Source organism: Microcebus murinus, chromosome 8, assembly GCF_040939455.1.
Source record: "Microcebus murinus isolate Inina chromosome 8, M.murinus_Inina_mat1.0, whole genome shotgun sequence".
NCBI classification, from domain to species: domain Eukaryota; kingdom Metazoa; phylum Chordata; class Mammalia; order Primates; family Cheirogaleidae; genus Microcebus; species Microcebus murinus.
Genome location: NC_134111.1, coordinates 88,926,345 through 88,941,062, shown reverse-complemented (window position 1 = coordinate 88,941,062; position 14,718 = coordinate 88,926,345). Strand labels below are relative to the sequence as shown.

Sequence of the window (14,718 nt, the reverse complement as noted above, 5' to 3'; positions counted from 1 at the left end):
GGTTTGTCAGTTTACCTTCCATGTCTTAAGGGCAACAGAGTGAGAGTCTATCTCAAAAAAAATTATACACACACACACAATGTTTCAGTTAAAGAGATATACTGGATTTAAAGGAAGAAAAAATACATATGCTATGTAAAAGAGAAATAATTACAATATAAAGATGCAGAAATGTTAAAGGTGAAAAGATGGAAACATGCATTGTCCAAACTACAATATTTAGGGGTTGATAGTAAGGGATAAAACTAATAGCTAATGTTAACTTTTAGGGTAGAGGAATGTGGGATTGTGACTGGAGGGGGTCCTTGGGGGGTTTTGAACACGAATGTTTGTTTACATAAGTGATTGCTTTACAAAAATTTGTTAAGCTACACATTTGATTTGCATATACTTTTTCCACATGAGTATTCTATTTCACAGTATTTTTTTTTAGGTAAAAAACCAAATAGTGGGTAATACATGGTCTAACCAGACAATAAGTAATTTGGGAGCAATTATAGAAAAGTAAATCAGGCTGAGCACGGTGGCTCACGCCTGTAATCGTAGCACTCTGGGAGGCCGAGGCAGGCAGATTACTCAAGATCAGGGGTTCGAAGCCAGCCTGAGCAAGAGCGAGACCTTGTCTCTACTATAAATAGAAAGAAATTAATTGGCCAACTAATATATACAGAAAAAATTAGCTGGGCATGGTGGCGCATGCCTGTAGTCCCAGCTACTTGGGAGGCTGAGGCAGCAGGATTGCTTAAGCCCAGGAGTTTGAGGTTGCTGTGAGCTAGGCTGATGCCACGGCACTCACTCTAGCTTGGGCAACAAAGCGAGACTCTGTCTCAAAAAAAAAAAAAAAAAAAAGTAAATCATATTCCTGTCTCACAGCATAAAGAAAAGTAAACTTCCAAGTGGATTAAAGACTTGAATATGGGGGAAATAAAATTGAAAACGTTTAAGAGAAAATAAGAAAACATTTCTATGACCTTATAACAGAAGATGATTTCTTAAACAAGATGCAAAAACCGAAACAAGGAAATATTGATGAATTTAAGTACATTAAAAATATAAAACTTTGCCGGGCGCGGTGGCTCACGCCTGTAATCCTAGCTCTCTGGGAGGCTGAGGCGGGCGGATTGCTCGAGGTCAGGAGTTCGAAACCAGCCTGAGCAAGAGCAAGACCCCCGTCTCTACTATAAATAGAAAGAAATTAATTGGCCAAATAATATATATAGAAAAAATTAGCCGGGCATGGTGGCACATGCCTGTAGTCCCAGCCACTTGGGAGGCTGAGGCAGAAGGATTGCTTGAGCCCAGGAGTTTGAGGTTGCTGTGAGCTAGGCTGACGCCACGGCACTCATTCTAGCCTAGGCAACAAAGCGAGACTCTGTCTCAAAAAAAAAAAAAAAATATATATATATATATAAAACTTAGAATGTGTAATAGATAAAGAATTAACATGTAGAATATATTATATAAAGAATTACAAATCATTAAGAACCTAGTGTAAAACTAAGTGTAGAAAAGCAATTGAGAGAAAACAATGTTCAACTTTAGTAGTGATCAGGATAATGCAAAATAAAATAACAATGAGATCAAGTGTCACTATACTGGTAAAAGTTAAAACTTCTGGTACAAATTAGAAATGTAAACACATGAGGAAATGGAAATTCATTATTGATGGACATATAAATTGGTACAGCCTTTTGGGAAAACAAACATATATCTAGAAAAATTAAAAATGAAAATACACCTAACATTTCCACTTCCAAGCATATAAACCAAAGGAATTTCTCAAGAAGATTAGGGAAGAATGTTTGTTGTATTATTTGTAACAGTGGAAAAATGACTATAAATCTGTTTAAGATTAGGTAAACTAATGTAATATCCACAAAGTAGATAAAGGTGAATAAAGTGAAACTATATAGTTTTTCTGAAGCCACTAACTTGGATTATTCGATTGTAGGTCAAAGATGTACAGTATTATATACCTCTTCAGCTCTCTATGAACAACTTGGTAATTTGTATTTGTGGGGATTTCTCCCCAACTGATCATTATTACTGATATTTTCCAAAGTTTAAGATTTTTTTTCCTAGGCATTGACGTCATTGAATCTATGGGGGGGGGGGAATAGCATTCAAAAGTTTATTTTGCTTCTTCGTTATTTGTTCTTTTTTATAGGACTAATGTTTCAAGCCAAACTCCTTCTGCCAAAAGAAGTTTGGGATTTCTTCCTCAGCCGGCTCCTCTTTCTGTTAAAAAACTGAGGTGTAACCAGGATTACACTGGCTGGAACAAACCAAGAGTGCCCCTTTCCTCTCACCAACAGCAACAACTGCAGGGGTAGGTCAATTCTTTTACTTTCTTTTTGATGAAGTGATCCAACTGAAGTATGCTTTGTTGGTGTAAAAAATAATGAAAGGAGTCACATTAATTATAGTTCTAAAATAGTTAGAAATTAGATAACTTATTAAAGATTATTACATCTGTGAGTAATTTTAAGCCCATTATCTGGTCTCCAATTTTTTAACTTTTAAATATGTAATATTCATTTTAAAACAGAAAATGTGTATTCTCCAACCCATATACTTCATCCTACTTCTGAGATACGTATATATATATATATATATATATATATATATATATATCCTCAGCAGTACATTTATGGTTATATATTTTTTTCTTTTGAGACAGGGTCTCACTTTGTTGCCCAGGCTAGAGTGAGTGCCGTGGCGTCAGCCTAGCTCACAGCAACCTCAAACTCCTGGGCTCAAGCAATCCTCCTGCCTCAGCCTCCCAAGTAGCTGGGACTGACTATAGGCATGTGCCACCGTGGCCGGCTAATTTTTTCTATATATATTAGTTGGCCAGTTAATTTCTTTCTATTTATAGTAGAGACGGAGTCTCGCTCTTGGTCAAGCTGGTTTTGAACTCCTGACCTCGAGCAATCCGCCCACCTCAGCCTCCCAGAGAGCTAGGATTACAGGCGTGAGACACCGCGTCCGGCCGAGACCCTGTTTTAAAAAAAAAAACAAAACAAAGCTGAAATAATTTATAAGGCAAGAGAAATAGACTGGCATCAGATTTCTCAAAATCATTATGCAAGCCAAGATAACAGTGAACGTCATTTTCAGGAAACTTGATGAAAGATAGGTAAACAAAAATTTTTTACCAACCCAAGCTGTCAAAAATGCAGGCCAGAGAAAAGAAGTCTGGAAGTTTATGAACTTGGAGTGCTGTACATACTTGCTCTTCCTAAGGACTCTACAGAGAATTAGCTTCTTTGATCCAAGAGATGACTAGAATAACATTGAGAAAAGGTAGAGGTAAACATTTCATATGTTCAGTTGTAGACCTCAGATAAACAATGGTGGGGGTACATACAGAAGGTGTATAAACATCATGTCTTCTAATGAAGTAGTAAGATTGTACCTAAAAGAAAATGGGAGAAGAGAGAAAGGAAAATGTAGAGTAATGTAATTGATTGTTTCATAGTAATAGGTGTGAGTCAAAGGATGCTATTTAAAATGGACAGACTAGATGGTAAAAAAAAAAGGTTTAAGGGCTAGGCACAGTGGCTCAGGCCTGTCTGTAATCCTTAGCACTGTGGGAGGCCGAGGCGGGAGGACCACTTTAGCTTAGGAGTTCAAGACCAGCCTGAGCAAGAGTAAGACCCCATCTCTACTAAAAATGGAAAAAATTAACTGGGCATGGTGGTGAGCACCTGTAGTCCAGCTGCTTGGGAGGCTGAGGCAGAAGGATCACTTGAGCCGGGAAGTTTGAGATTGCTGTGAGCTAGGCTGATGCCATGGCACTCTAGCAGGGGCCAACAGAATGAGACTCTGTCTCAAAAAAAAAAAAAAAAAAAAAAGAAAAAGCAGTTACAGCAATATAAAAAGTCTAAATACAGATGTAGCCATTAAAACAAAAATTATAAGCTTCCTTAAAACCAAAGGAAACATTCCTAAAAGATAGAGAAATTAAAAAAAACAAAAACATAGCATGACAGAATTGAGACCAAACATATCAGTGACATCAATAAATGTGAGTGGGCTTAACCCATCTATTAAAAGAAAAATATTTTAAAGTTGTCTTATAAAGCAAAACCCAACTCTGCATAATAGGGATACAGCTAGAGCAGTAATTCAGTAGGGTAATGGAAATAATAAGAAAGCAGGGGCTGCAGTCCTAATACCCAATAAAGCAGAACTTAGGCCAGAAACTTGTGTATTAGGTCAGAAGTTTGTGTATTTTTCCTTCCAGCTCTGTCAGTTTTCACTTTTATTTTTCAATTTCAGTTTACATATATATTTTTTATTAGAGACAAGGTCTCTCTCTGTTGCACAGGCTCAAGTACAGTGGTGCAATCATAGCTCACTGCATACTCAAACTCCTGGGCTCAAGCAATCCTCCTGCCTCAGCCTCCCAAGTAGCTGGGCCTACCGATGTCACCATGCTTGGCTAATTTTTTTTTTTCTTTTTTTAAAGACAGTCTCCCTATGTTGCCCAGGTAGTGTGTAACTCTTGGCCTCAAGTGATTCTCCTGCTTCAACCTCCCAAATTGTTGGGATTACAGGTGTAAGCCACCCCACTCAGCCAATTATATGTTTTGTTTCCTTAGTTCTTACATATCCAAAACCTATTCTGTAGCTTGGATACTTGAAAGATAGATACAATCCTTGGGTCATACTTTCTTCCTCAGGTTTCTTGAAATGCTACTTTATTGTTATTTTGCTTTTTGTTTATTTGTTTTTGAGAAGTCTGATGACAGTCTAATTCATTTGCTCTTGTAAGTGATTTTATCTTTTTGCTTGAAGGCTCTGAAGCAGTTTTACTCTGGCTGCTTTTTAAGGTTTTTTTTATTTTAAGATTTTTTCAGCAGTTTTTTAATGATGTGCTTCATTTTGATTTGTGTTTCTCCTCAGGATTTGTTAAGCTTCTTGAATCTGTGAGTTTCTAGTTCTTATCAGATTTTGAATATTTTTAGTTATTAATTTTTCAGATTTTTTCTGACCCTTCCTTCTGGATTCCAGTTATTTATGATAGTTCATTTGATACTGTCCCACAGGTCACTGATGATCTGTTCTGTTGCTGTGACATTTCCTTCTGCAATATCTAATATGTTATTAATCCCATCCAGTGAGATTTTTATTTCAAATATTATGTTCTTCATCTCTAGAAGTATATCTTCCATTTTTATGCTTTTTATGTTCATGTTTTCATTTGATTCTTGATCATATAGATCATATTTTAAATACTTGTTTTAACATCTTTGTAGTTGTGTTTGTTTTGATACTTGTGTTTAAGTTCCTTCCTTCCTTCCTTCCTTCCTTCCTTCCTTCCTTCCTTCCTTCCTTCCTTCCTTCCTTCCTTCCTTCCTTCCTTCCTTCCTTCCTTCCTTCCTTCCTTCTTTCCTTCCTTCTCATCCATGTGATGTATTTAAGTTCTTTTGGGTTGAATCTAGATATTCTTTACTCTAAAGCTAATTTGCTTCCTTTCCTAAATCATGGCCCCTTTGAGGTATCTGTTAATACTCCATGAATTCATCTTGGTCTCTCCATTCTGACTGGTGGAAATTCAAACAATTTTAGGCCCTGCATGAGCTCTGGGAATTATTTGGCTAACAGCTCCCGAGTAATCATTCTTTTCCTTGAAATTCTTCTTGACTGGTGTTTCACCCTATGCAGGCATAGGTTGATTTTAGCCAAATATTCAAGCAGACTCCTATGTAGATTTCTGGAACTCTTCCTTTGTGTAGCTCCCTCGACTCAAGTACTCTGTCCTAAAAATCTTAGCAGTCTCAGCCTCCTGAACTTCGGTTTCTTTCAGCTCAACTCAGGGAGATTTCTGGACTCTGTAGGTCCTCCCTGGACTTCAGTTCACAAATTGGTCCCTGACAGAAAACCTGGGTTATGGTAGGGCTCACATCATTGGTTTTCCTTCTATTAGGGATCACAGTTTTGCACTGCCTATTGTCCAGGATCTGAAAATAGTTATTTCCTATATTTTTTCCAGTTTCCTCATTGTTTAAAGTGGGAGGGTTATTCCAAACTCTGATACCAACTTATAGTCAGAAGCAGAAGTTCTCTCAGATATTTGAAATTGACATCACCAGTGAACAGCACAAGAATATTATACATGTCTGGATGTGATGCCCTCAGGAAGACACAGTGTCACTATGTACTCTTCCAGCTTGGGCTGAATCTCATTGTGAGGATATAGCAAATCCAATAAGAGGAATATTGCATTAAAAACCAGGGTTAGGAGCTAGGCATGGTGGCTCACGTCTATAATCCCCAGCACTTTAGGAGGCCAGGGCAGGAGGATTGCTTGAGGCCAGGAGTTCAACACTAGCTTGGGCAGCATAGTGAGACCCTGTCTCTACCAAAAAAAAAAAAAATTAGCTGGGTGTGTTGGTGCATGCCTGTAGTCCCAGCTACTGGAGAGGCTGAGATGAGAGGATCACTTGAACCCAGAAGTTTAAGGCTATAATGAGTTATGATCACACCACTGCACTCTAGCCTGGGTGACAGAGCAAGAATCTCTCTCTTTTGAAAAAACCAAAACCAAACAAAAAAAATAGGACCGTATTCTTCAAAAATGTCAGTGTCATGAAAAGAAAGCTGAAGAATTATTCCAGATTAAAGGAAACTACAGAGATGTGAAAACATTGTGTGATCCTGGACTGAATCTTGTACTTACGGGAGAAATAGCAAAAGCTATAAAATATATTCTTGGGTAAATTGATAAAATTAGATTAAAAAGTATATTATATAAGAATATTGTGTCAGTGTTAAATTTACTGATGCTAATAACTGTTCTCTGGTTATTTATGACAATATTCTTATGAAATACACTCCGAAGTAGTTAGAATTAAAGGCATGTGATATATGCAACTTATTCTCAAATGGTTCAGGAAAAATATGTATAGAGAGGAGTATTAAATATAAAATGATGAAAGTACATGGTGCAAAAGATTAACAGTTGGTGAATCTGGATAAAGAATATTATTATTACAACTTTTCTTTTTTTTTTTTTTTCTTTTGAGACAGAGTTTCACTGTCTTGCCTGGGCTTAAGTGCCCTGGAGTCAGCCTAGCTTACAGCAACCTCAAACTCCTGGGCTCAAGTGATTCTCCTGCCTCAGCCTCCTGGGTAGCTGGGACTACAGGCACACACCACCGTGCCCAGCTAATTTTTCTATTTTTAGTTGTTTGGCTAATTTCTTTTTATTTATAGTAGAGACAGGGCCTCGCTCTTGCTCAGCCTGGTCTTGAACTCCTGAGCTCAGGCAATCCTCCCACCTCAGCCTCCCAGAATGCTGGTTTATTACAGCTTTTCTGAATGCTTAAAAATATTTCCAAATAAAAGGTTTAAAAATATATATGTACTTAGGAAAAGTGTTTGGCATTACCCATTAAAGCCAAACACATATAATTCTATGACCCAGTATTTTCCTTTTCTGAGGATATATTTAAGACAAATGAGTAAGTTATACTCAGTGAAAAACTTAAAATTATAAGAATGAATAGCTCTTTGAGTAAGCCTCCAGTCATGTTTAGCATTCATTTGAAATGTGTAATTTTCCATTAGATTAAACTAAGTTGTTATAATGTTATATCATAGTGGTTCTCAAAGTGTAATCCCTGTCAGCATGATCTGATAACTTGTTAGAAATGCACGTTTTTGCACCCTCTCTCTCCAGACCTACTGAATCAGAAACTTAGGTTGAGGTCGAGCAATATGTAGTTTAACAAGCACTCCAGGTGATTCTGATACATGCTAAGTGGAGAACCCCTACTACACTGAATATACTTCAGGAATTATTGTTGCCTTCTAAAGTACTATTTCTTTCATTTTCAGCTTCTCTAACTTGGGAAATACCTGCTATATGAATGCTATTTTACAATCTCTATTTTCACTCCAATCATTTGCAAATGACTTGCTTAAGCAAGGTATCCCATGGAAGAAAATTCCACTGAATGCACTTATAAGGTAATCGTTATATAATTTACTGAGTACCTTTTTATCTCATTAGTTATAGAATAATGGGATTTTAGACACTTAAAATTTTATGTGCCATTGTTAGTAATTAGTCTTTAAAATACCGTGCCGTCCAGTGTTGTATAAACATTTTGCTTTACCAGATGCTTGTCTCTTTTGTTTTACCAGACGCTTTGCACACTTGCTTGTTAAAAAAGATATCTGTAATTCAGAGACCAAAAAAGATTTACTCAAGAAAGTTAAAAATGCAATTTCAGCTACAGCGGAGAGATTTTCTGGTTATATGCAGAATGTGAGTACAAGTTGTTTTTAAACGTTTTAGAGATAGGGAAAATTGAAATGATATTAGTGTGTTTCTTGATTTTTATTTTAAAACAAGATTTATGTATATGTGTTCATCATAGGTTAAAATACCTGGGGAGTTATGGTAAGGTTCAGTGTGACTCTTCTATTGTGTTATATTTTAATATGCAAATGTAGTTGTCCAGTGCAAGAACTTCGGCTTTGTTAGCTACAAAGCCTATTTTAGAAAAGTTAACTGGTTTTTTTGTGTGTGTGTGTGTATTTTTTTCAGTAAAGTGAAGATTCATTCATTCATGCTAATGCAACTGATAGTTAAGAAAATAAAGTTAAGAATGTAAAATATGTCATTTGTTTTTATTCATAAAATATGCACCCCCAAATCCTTATTAAAATAAACCTGACCTTGCTGACATATGTCATTGACTTCCAAGTGCTTTAGTTGTATCACTCACAGTGTAAATAAACTATTATGACAAGAAATGTTTGATCTTATTAAGAATATTATTGTCTTCTTAGGATGCTCATGAATTTTTAAGTCAGTGCTTAGACCAGCTGAAAGAGGATATGGAAAAATTAAATAAAACTTGGAAGTCTGAACCTTTTCCTGGAGAAGAAATTTCACCAGATATTTCTGCTACCAGAGTATACACTTGCCCTGTTATTACTAATTTGGAGTTTGAGGTTCAGCATTCCATCATTTGTAAAGCGTAAGTAATCTTTAAGCAAAAAGTTTTCCCCTTTTAATTCTTCATTCCACGTGATTAAAACTTTCCTGTGACATACCAAATGCTATGAATTCTTATCTTCCTTCCTATGTTGTGGGGAAAACATCAACCCACAGATTACACCAAACCTCTTTTTTCAGAGTCTTAATCTTTCTATAAAAATGCTTGTTGGAGTGAGAACTGAGGATAATTTAAATACTTTGTTATATGCTTTAGTATTAACTAAGCAGTTCATTTTGATCTGTAGGGTTTTTTATTCTTTACATCGCTGTGTGGTATAGCGAGTTATTTGGGAATACTTGTTTTTCTTATCTTTTTCACTGGGAAAAAGCCCTGCTTGTTACTTGCCTTTTTTTTTTAACTAAATTTACCAAATAATTTTTCCTAAAAATGTTTTTTTGACAAAATAGGTCAAAATTTGAATTCTTGGCCGGGCGCTGTGGCTCACGCCTGTAATCCTAGCTCTTGGGAGGCCGAGGCGGGCGGATTGCTCAAGGTCAGGAGTTCAAAACCAGCCTGAGCAAGAGCAAGACCCCGTCTCTACTATAAATAGAAAGAAATTAATTGGCCAACTGATATATATATAAAAAATTAGCCGGGCATGGTGGCGCATGCCTGTAGTCCCAGCTACTCGGGAGGCTGAGGCAGAAGGATCACTTGAGCCCAGGAGTTTGAGGTTGCTGTGAGCTAGGCTGACGCCACGGCACTCACTCTAGCCTGGACAACAAAGTGAGACTCTGTCTCAAAAAAAAAAAAAAAAAAATTTGAATTCTTTTTAACTTTTGCTTTCCAGCCATATTTACAGTAATTATTTAGATTTACTTTCTACATTTAATTAATTTCCATGCTCATCATCATGACTTCTATACCATACAGTTTACTTCAAAAGATTTTATTTTGATTAATCTTCCAGTCATGTTTAACCACTTCGGTACAAGCGTCGACTATAGTCGATAGCCACAGATGAACCAAACGTCGACTTTAGCCAACAGCCGTGATATGACTTTTCTAATTTTTCATTTATCAAAATAAAATTGTAAACATTTAAAAATAATGTAATAAAAACATATATGTATATGTTACCTATTCTGATTTACATTACAAGTAAAGCTGCCTGTAAAGTAAAACAAGCTTTCAGTGCTTTATTTTTTTTTTAGTTTTTTTCTTCATTCATTTAAATTTTTTTTTTCTTTGTTTATTTTTTTATAACAAAAACACATAAGCCTGCTATAGCTTTCAGTGCTTTAAAGCTTTCCTCATCATATAAGAGCAAAACGGATTCGTCATTAATGCACAGCACAAACTATCGTGTGGACTGTGAGTGCCGTACTGAAGTGGTTAATATAGCTCTGAATAAATATTTCTTACAATGAAATTCTTCAGAATCCCTATATAAGTGAGAATTATCTTTGTGGCTTTTGCACATGACTTAATACAGAATTATTGAGTCACACAGTGTTTACCTCTTAATGTATTATATATACTGCCCCATCATATCCTATTACTCTGTGACACTGATAAGGAACCTGACTTTGGAGATTTTTTTGTTTTTCTTGAAAATCTGTGGTATTCTTTATTTTTGAAATCCACAATTTCACTAGTTTACATCTAATTATTCACACTTTTTATTAATTTTGTCTTTAACATGATAGAGCCTTTTCATGCTAAGATTTGAGTTTTTCTTCAGCTCAAGAAAATTATTCTCTAAATGCTACCTCTTCCATTTAATTCTTTTTTTTTTTTTTTTTTTTTTTTTTTTTGAGACAGAGTCTCGCTTTGTTGCCCAGGCTAGAGTGAGTGCCATGGCATCAGCCTACCTCATAGCAACCTCAAACTCCTGGGCTCAAGCAATCCTGCTGCCTCAGCCTCCCAAGTAGCTGGAACTATAGGCATGTGCCACCATGCCAGGCTAATTTTTTCTATATATATTAGTTGGCCAACTAATTTCTTTTTATTTATAGTAGAGACGGGGTCTCTCTCTCTTGCTCAGGCTGGTTTCGAACTCCTGACCTCGAGCAATCCACCCGCCTCAGCCTCCCAGAGTGCTAGGATTATAGGCGTGAGCCACTGGACCTGGCCTCCATTTATTCTAGAATTTTCCTCAGAGATATTTAAATCTATATATTGCTTCTCCGATTCTGTCTTCCATATTTATTTTTCTTAGGCTGCTCAAAAGAATAATGTAGGCTGGGCGCAGTGGCTCACGCCTGTAATCACTCTGGGAGGCCGAGGCGGGCAGATTGCTCGAGGTCGGGAGTTCGAAACCAGCCTGAGTGAGACCCCGTCTCTACTAAAAATAGAAAGAAATTAATTGACCAACTAAAAGTATATATACAAAAAATTAGCCGGGCATGGTGATGCATGCCTGTAGTCCCAGCTACTCGGGAGGCTGAGGCAGGAGGATCGCTTGAGCCCAGAAGTTTGAGGTTGCTGTGAGCTAGGCTGACGCCACGGCACTCACTCTAGCCTGGGCAACAAAAATGAGACTCTGTCTCAAAAAAAAAAAAAAAGAAGAATGTACACTGACATCTTTTCCAGCTATAACATTTTTTACTAGAATTTTAATAATGATAGTTTTGTATCACTAGTTTGTGACATTTCTTGCCTTCTTTCATGATTTCTTCAGTTTCTTTCCTCCAATAGATAAATGATTTTCTAAAGTGCATGTTTTCTTTTCTTTCTTTCTTTCTTTCTTTCTTTCTTTTTTTTTTTTTTAAACAGAGTCTTACTCTGTTGCCTGGGCTAGAGTTCCGTGGCATCAGCCTAGCTCACAGCAACCTCAAACTCCTGGGCTCAAGCAGTCCTCCTGCCTCAGCCTCCAGGGTAGCTGGGACTACAGGCACGTGCCACTGAGCCCGGCTAATTTTTCTAATTTTAGTTGTTTGCCTAATTTCTTTCTATTTATAGTAGAAATGGGGTCTTTCTCTTGCTCAGCTTGGTCTTGAACTCCTGAGCTCAAGCAATCCTCCCACCTCAGCCTCCCAGAGTGTTAGGAATACAGGCGTGAGCCACTGCACCCAGCCCTAAAGTACGTGTTTTCTCCCTCCCTCCCTCCTTCTCTGTCTCTCTCTCTCTTTTTCTCTCTTTAATAGACTCTCTGTTGCCTGGGATGACCTTTCTAAGGGCAGGGGGAGGATCAAATGGCCTTACTTTCCAGATCCAAGAATTATTCTGTGCTCAAGGACAGAGTGCTTTCCCCCAAGGAATCTGTTTCCCTTGCTCATCGTGCCATCCTTCAACCAGAGCATTTTCTACCCCATAGTCATCTTATTACTGGCATCCCTGGCCTTGAAACCTCTCACACCTGGGTCTCCATCCCATTCTGTTGTCTGTGTCATTGCTGTCTCTAGAAATGGCATGATCCTTTTTGTTATCATCACTGAGTCAAGTCTGTATGAACCTGTGTACTATTTCCTCTCCATGCTATCCTTCATGTCTTAGCTCTGTGTCTTTCTACATTGGTCATCATACTGGATATTTTCTGGTTCAGTGTGTGAGGAATCAGCTCTGATGCCTGCACTGGCCAGTCAATCTATAAAAACATTTGAATCTTCCAAGTATAATTTATCTCCTTATAAAAGTTGGCAAGCCCAACAGCAGTTAATAATGTGATAAACAGCCATTTATCTGTTCCTTCTAATGTACTTTCTAGACAAAATTTGTGCAAGTCAGAAAAAGAAGTAAATTTTTTCCATTGTTATTATTTCATTGAATTGTGGGGGTACCATTCAGATATTTTTTTTCTTTTTCTTGTGTTTTTTTGAGACAGAGTCTCACTCTATTGCCCAGGCTAGAGTGCCGTGGCATCAGCCTAACTCACAACAATGTCAAACTCCTGGGCTCAAGCGATCCTCCCGAGTAGCTGGGTCTACAGACATGCGCCACCATACCCAGCTAATTTTTTCTATATATTTTTAGCTATTCAAATAATTTCTTTCTATTTTTAGTAGAGACAGGGTCTCACTCTTGCTCAGGCTGGTCTCAAACTCCTCCGCCTCAGCCTCCCAAAGTGCTAGGATTACAGGCGTGAGCCACTGTGCCTGGCCTCAGATTTGTTTTGATAGCAACATTTCAGTAGTCTGTATTAGAAATGGTTATTGACAGCCCACCATCTCCCTTAGTCATGTCTGGCGAATTTGGCAATGGGATCATTCAGGCAGCACAGGAAGGCAAAAGGCTGTCTCAAAAGCAGTAGCTGCTGTACTGTGTCAACAGCATTAGGCATTCTAATTGTGTAGCACCCAGATATTGGGTGTGCAGTTGAGGTGTGTCTACCACTGCAGTAAATGGCATGGCTCATGGAATATAGGCACACTAGGTGGCCAACCTAGGCAATGGCACAGGGGGATAGTGTTCTGCGGGGCCACGGTAGCAGCAATATACCTACGCCCTTGAAGACCTTGCCTTAATTGCTTTGTTGGTAAATTTCTTTAGGACAGTTCTCTAAATATGAAATAGTTTGTCTGAACAAAGATTCCACACACTTTATCCTTTGAATTGTAATTTTGCATGTTTATCCTCCGTCCCATCTGGCTGTAGTCTTCCCTATTGGTAATGCCACTTCCATACTTTAAATGATCAGTCTAAAAATAGTAGTGTATTTCTTTCTCTCAGCCTACTTCTCATATGTCAGCAAATCCTTTCAGCTCTATCTTCAAAATATATCCAGAATCTAACCTTTTTACCACCTCAACTGCCACCACCCTGGTCCAAACCACTGTCATCCCCTGCCTGAATTGTTGCAGCATCTTTTATACTGGCATATAGGAGGCTTCTACCCATGTCTCTCTGCATTCTATTTCAAACACATGAGCTAAAGTGATACTTTTAAAATGGAAGGTAGTTCATGTCAGCCCTCTGTTCATAAAATTAAAAAGCTATGACCTGTGTAACCTCATATAATCTGCCTCTGGGCATTCCTCCTACTTCCAGTTAACTTCTCTGACTTGGTCTTCTGTCACTCCTTCCCCTTGCTTATTCCATTTCAACCAATTAACTTCCTTGCTTTTGTTCAGAAATGCCAGGATCATGGTGCTTTACAGCCTTTGCACTTACTGCTTCCTCTATCTTGAATTCTTTCCCCATATTCTCACATAGCTAGTGCTGTCACTCCTCCAGGTCTTTACATAAGAGCCATTTGCTCAGTGACACATTTTCTTGCCTCCCTATCTGGAATTCCATCTATCTACTTTGATCCTTCACTATTCTATTCCTTACTGTGCTTTTTCCCTCTCAGCATGAATCACTAACATAGTGGTCCCCGACCATTTTAGTGGAGCTCAGATGGTTATGCAGGCAATGGGGAGCAGTTGTATAGATGAAGTTTCGCTCACTCACCTGCCACTCATCTCCTGCTGTGTGCCCCTACCACTACCACTAGAGTCCCCTGGTTCCTAAGTTTCATGGAAGACAGTTTTTCCATGGACTGGATAGGGAGCAGAGCTCTACAGCCCAGTCCCTAACAGGCCACAGACCAGTACTGGTACACAGCCCAGGGGTTGGGGACTGCAGATCTAATATACTATTAATATGTTTTACTTATGTGTTTCATTCATTGTCTTTGTTCTCCAGTACAAGGAAACCGTATGAAGGGAGGTATTTTTGTCTTGGTTTATTCACTGCTATAACGCCAAAGCCTAGAACATTTTCTCATACATAGGAGGCTGTATTAGTTTTTCAGAGCTGCGTAACAAATTGCTTC

The 14,718-nt window shown here is 37.9% G+C and overlaps 1 protein-coding gene across 6 annotated transcripts in view; it reads left to right on the top strand.

The window, feature by feature from the left end:
* The window catches only part of USP37 (ubiquitin specific peptidase 37), a 94,996-nt gene that overhangs the window by 41,263 nt on the left and 39,015 nt on the right, over positions 1 to 14,718 (top strand). For all 6 annotated transcript variants that reach the window (XM_012740235.3, XM_012740233.3, XM_012740237.3 and 3 more), the window contains exons 10-13: positions 2,168 to 2,329; positions 7,849 to 7,980; positions 8,158 to 8,281; positions 8,809 to 8,999. In XM_012740235.3, coding sequence (XP_012595689.1) covers positions 2,168 to 2,329; positions 7,849 to 7,980; positions 8,158 to 8,281; positions 8,809 to 8,999 — 609 coding nt within the window. The remainder of the gene's footprint in view (positions 1 to 2,167; positions 2,330 to 7,848; positions 7,981 to 8,157; positions 8,282 to 8,808; positions 9,000 to 14,718) is intronic.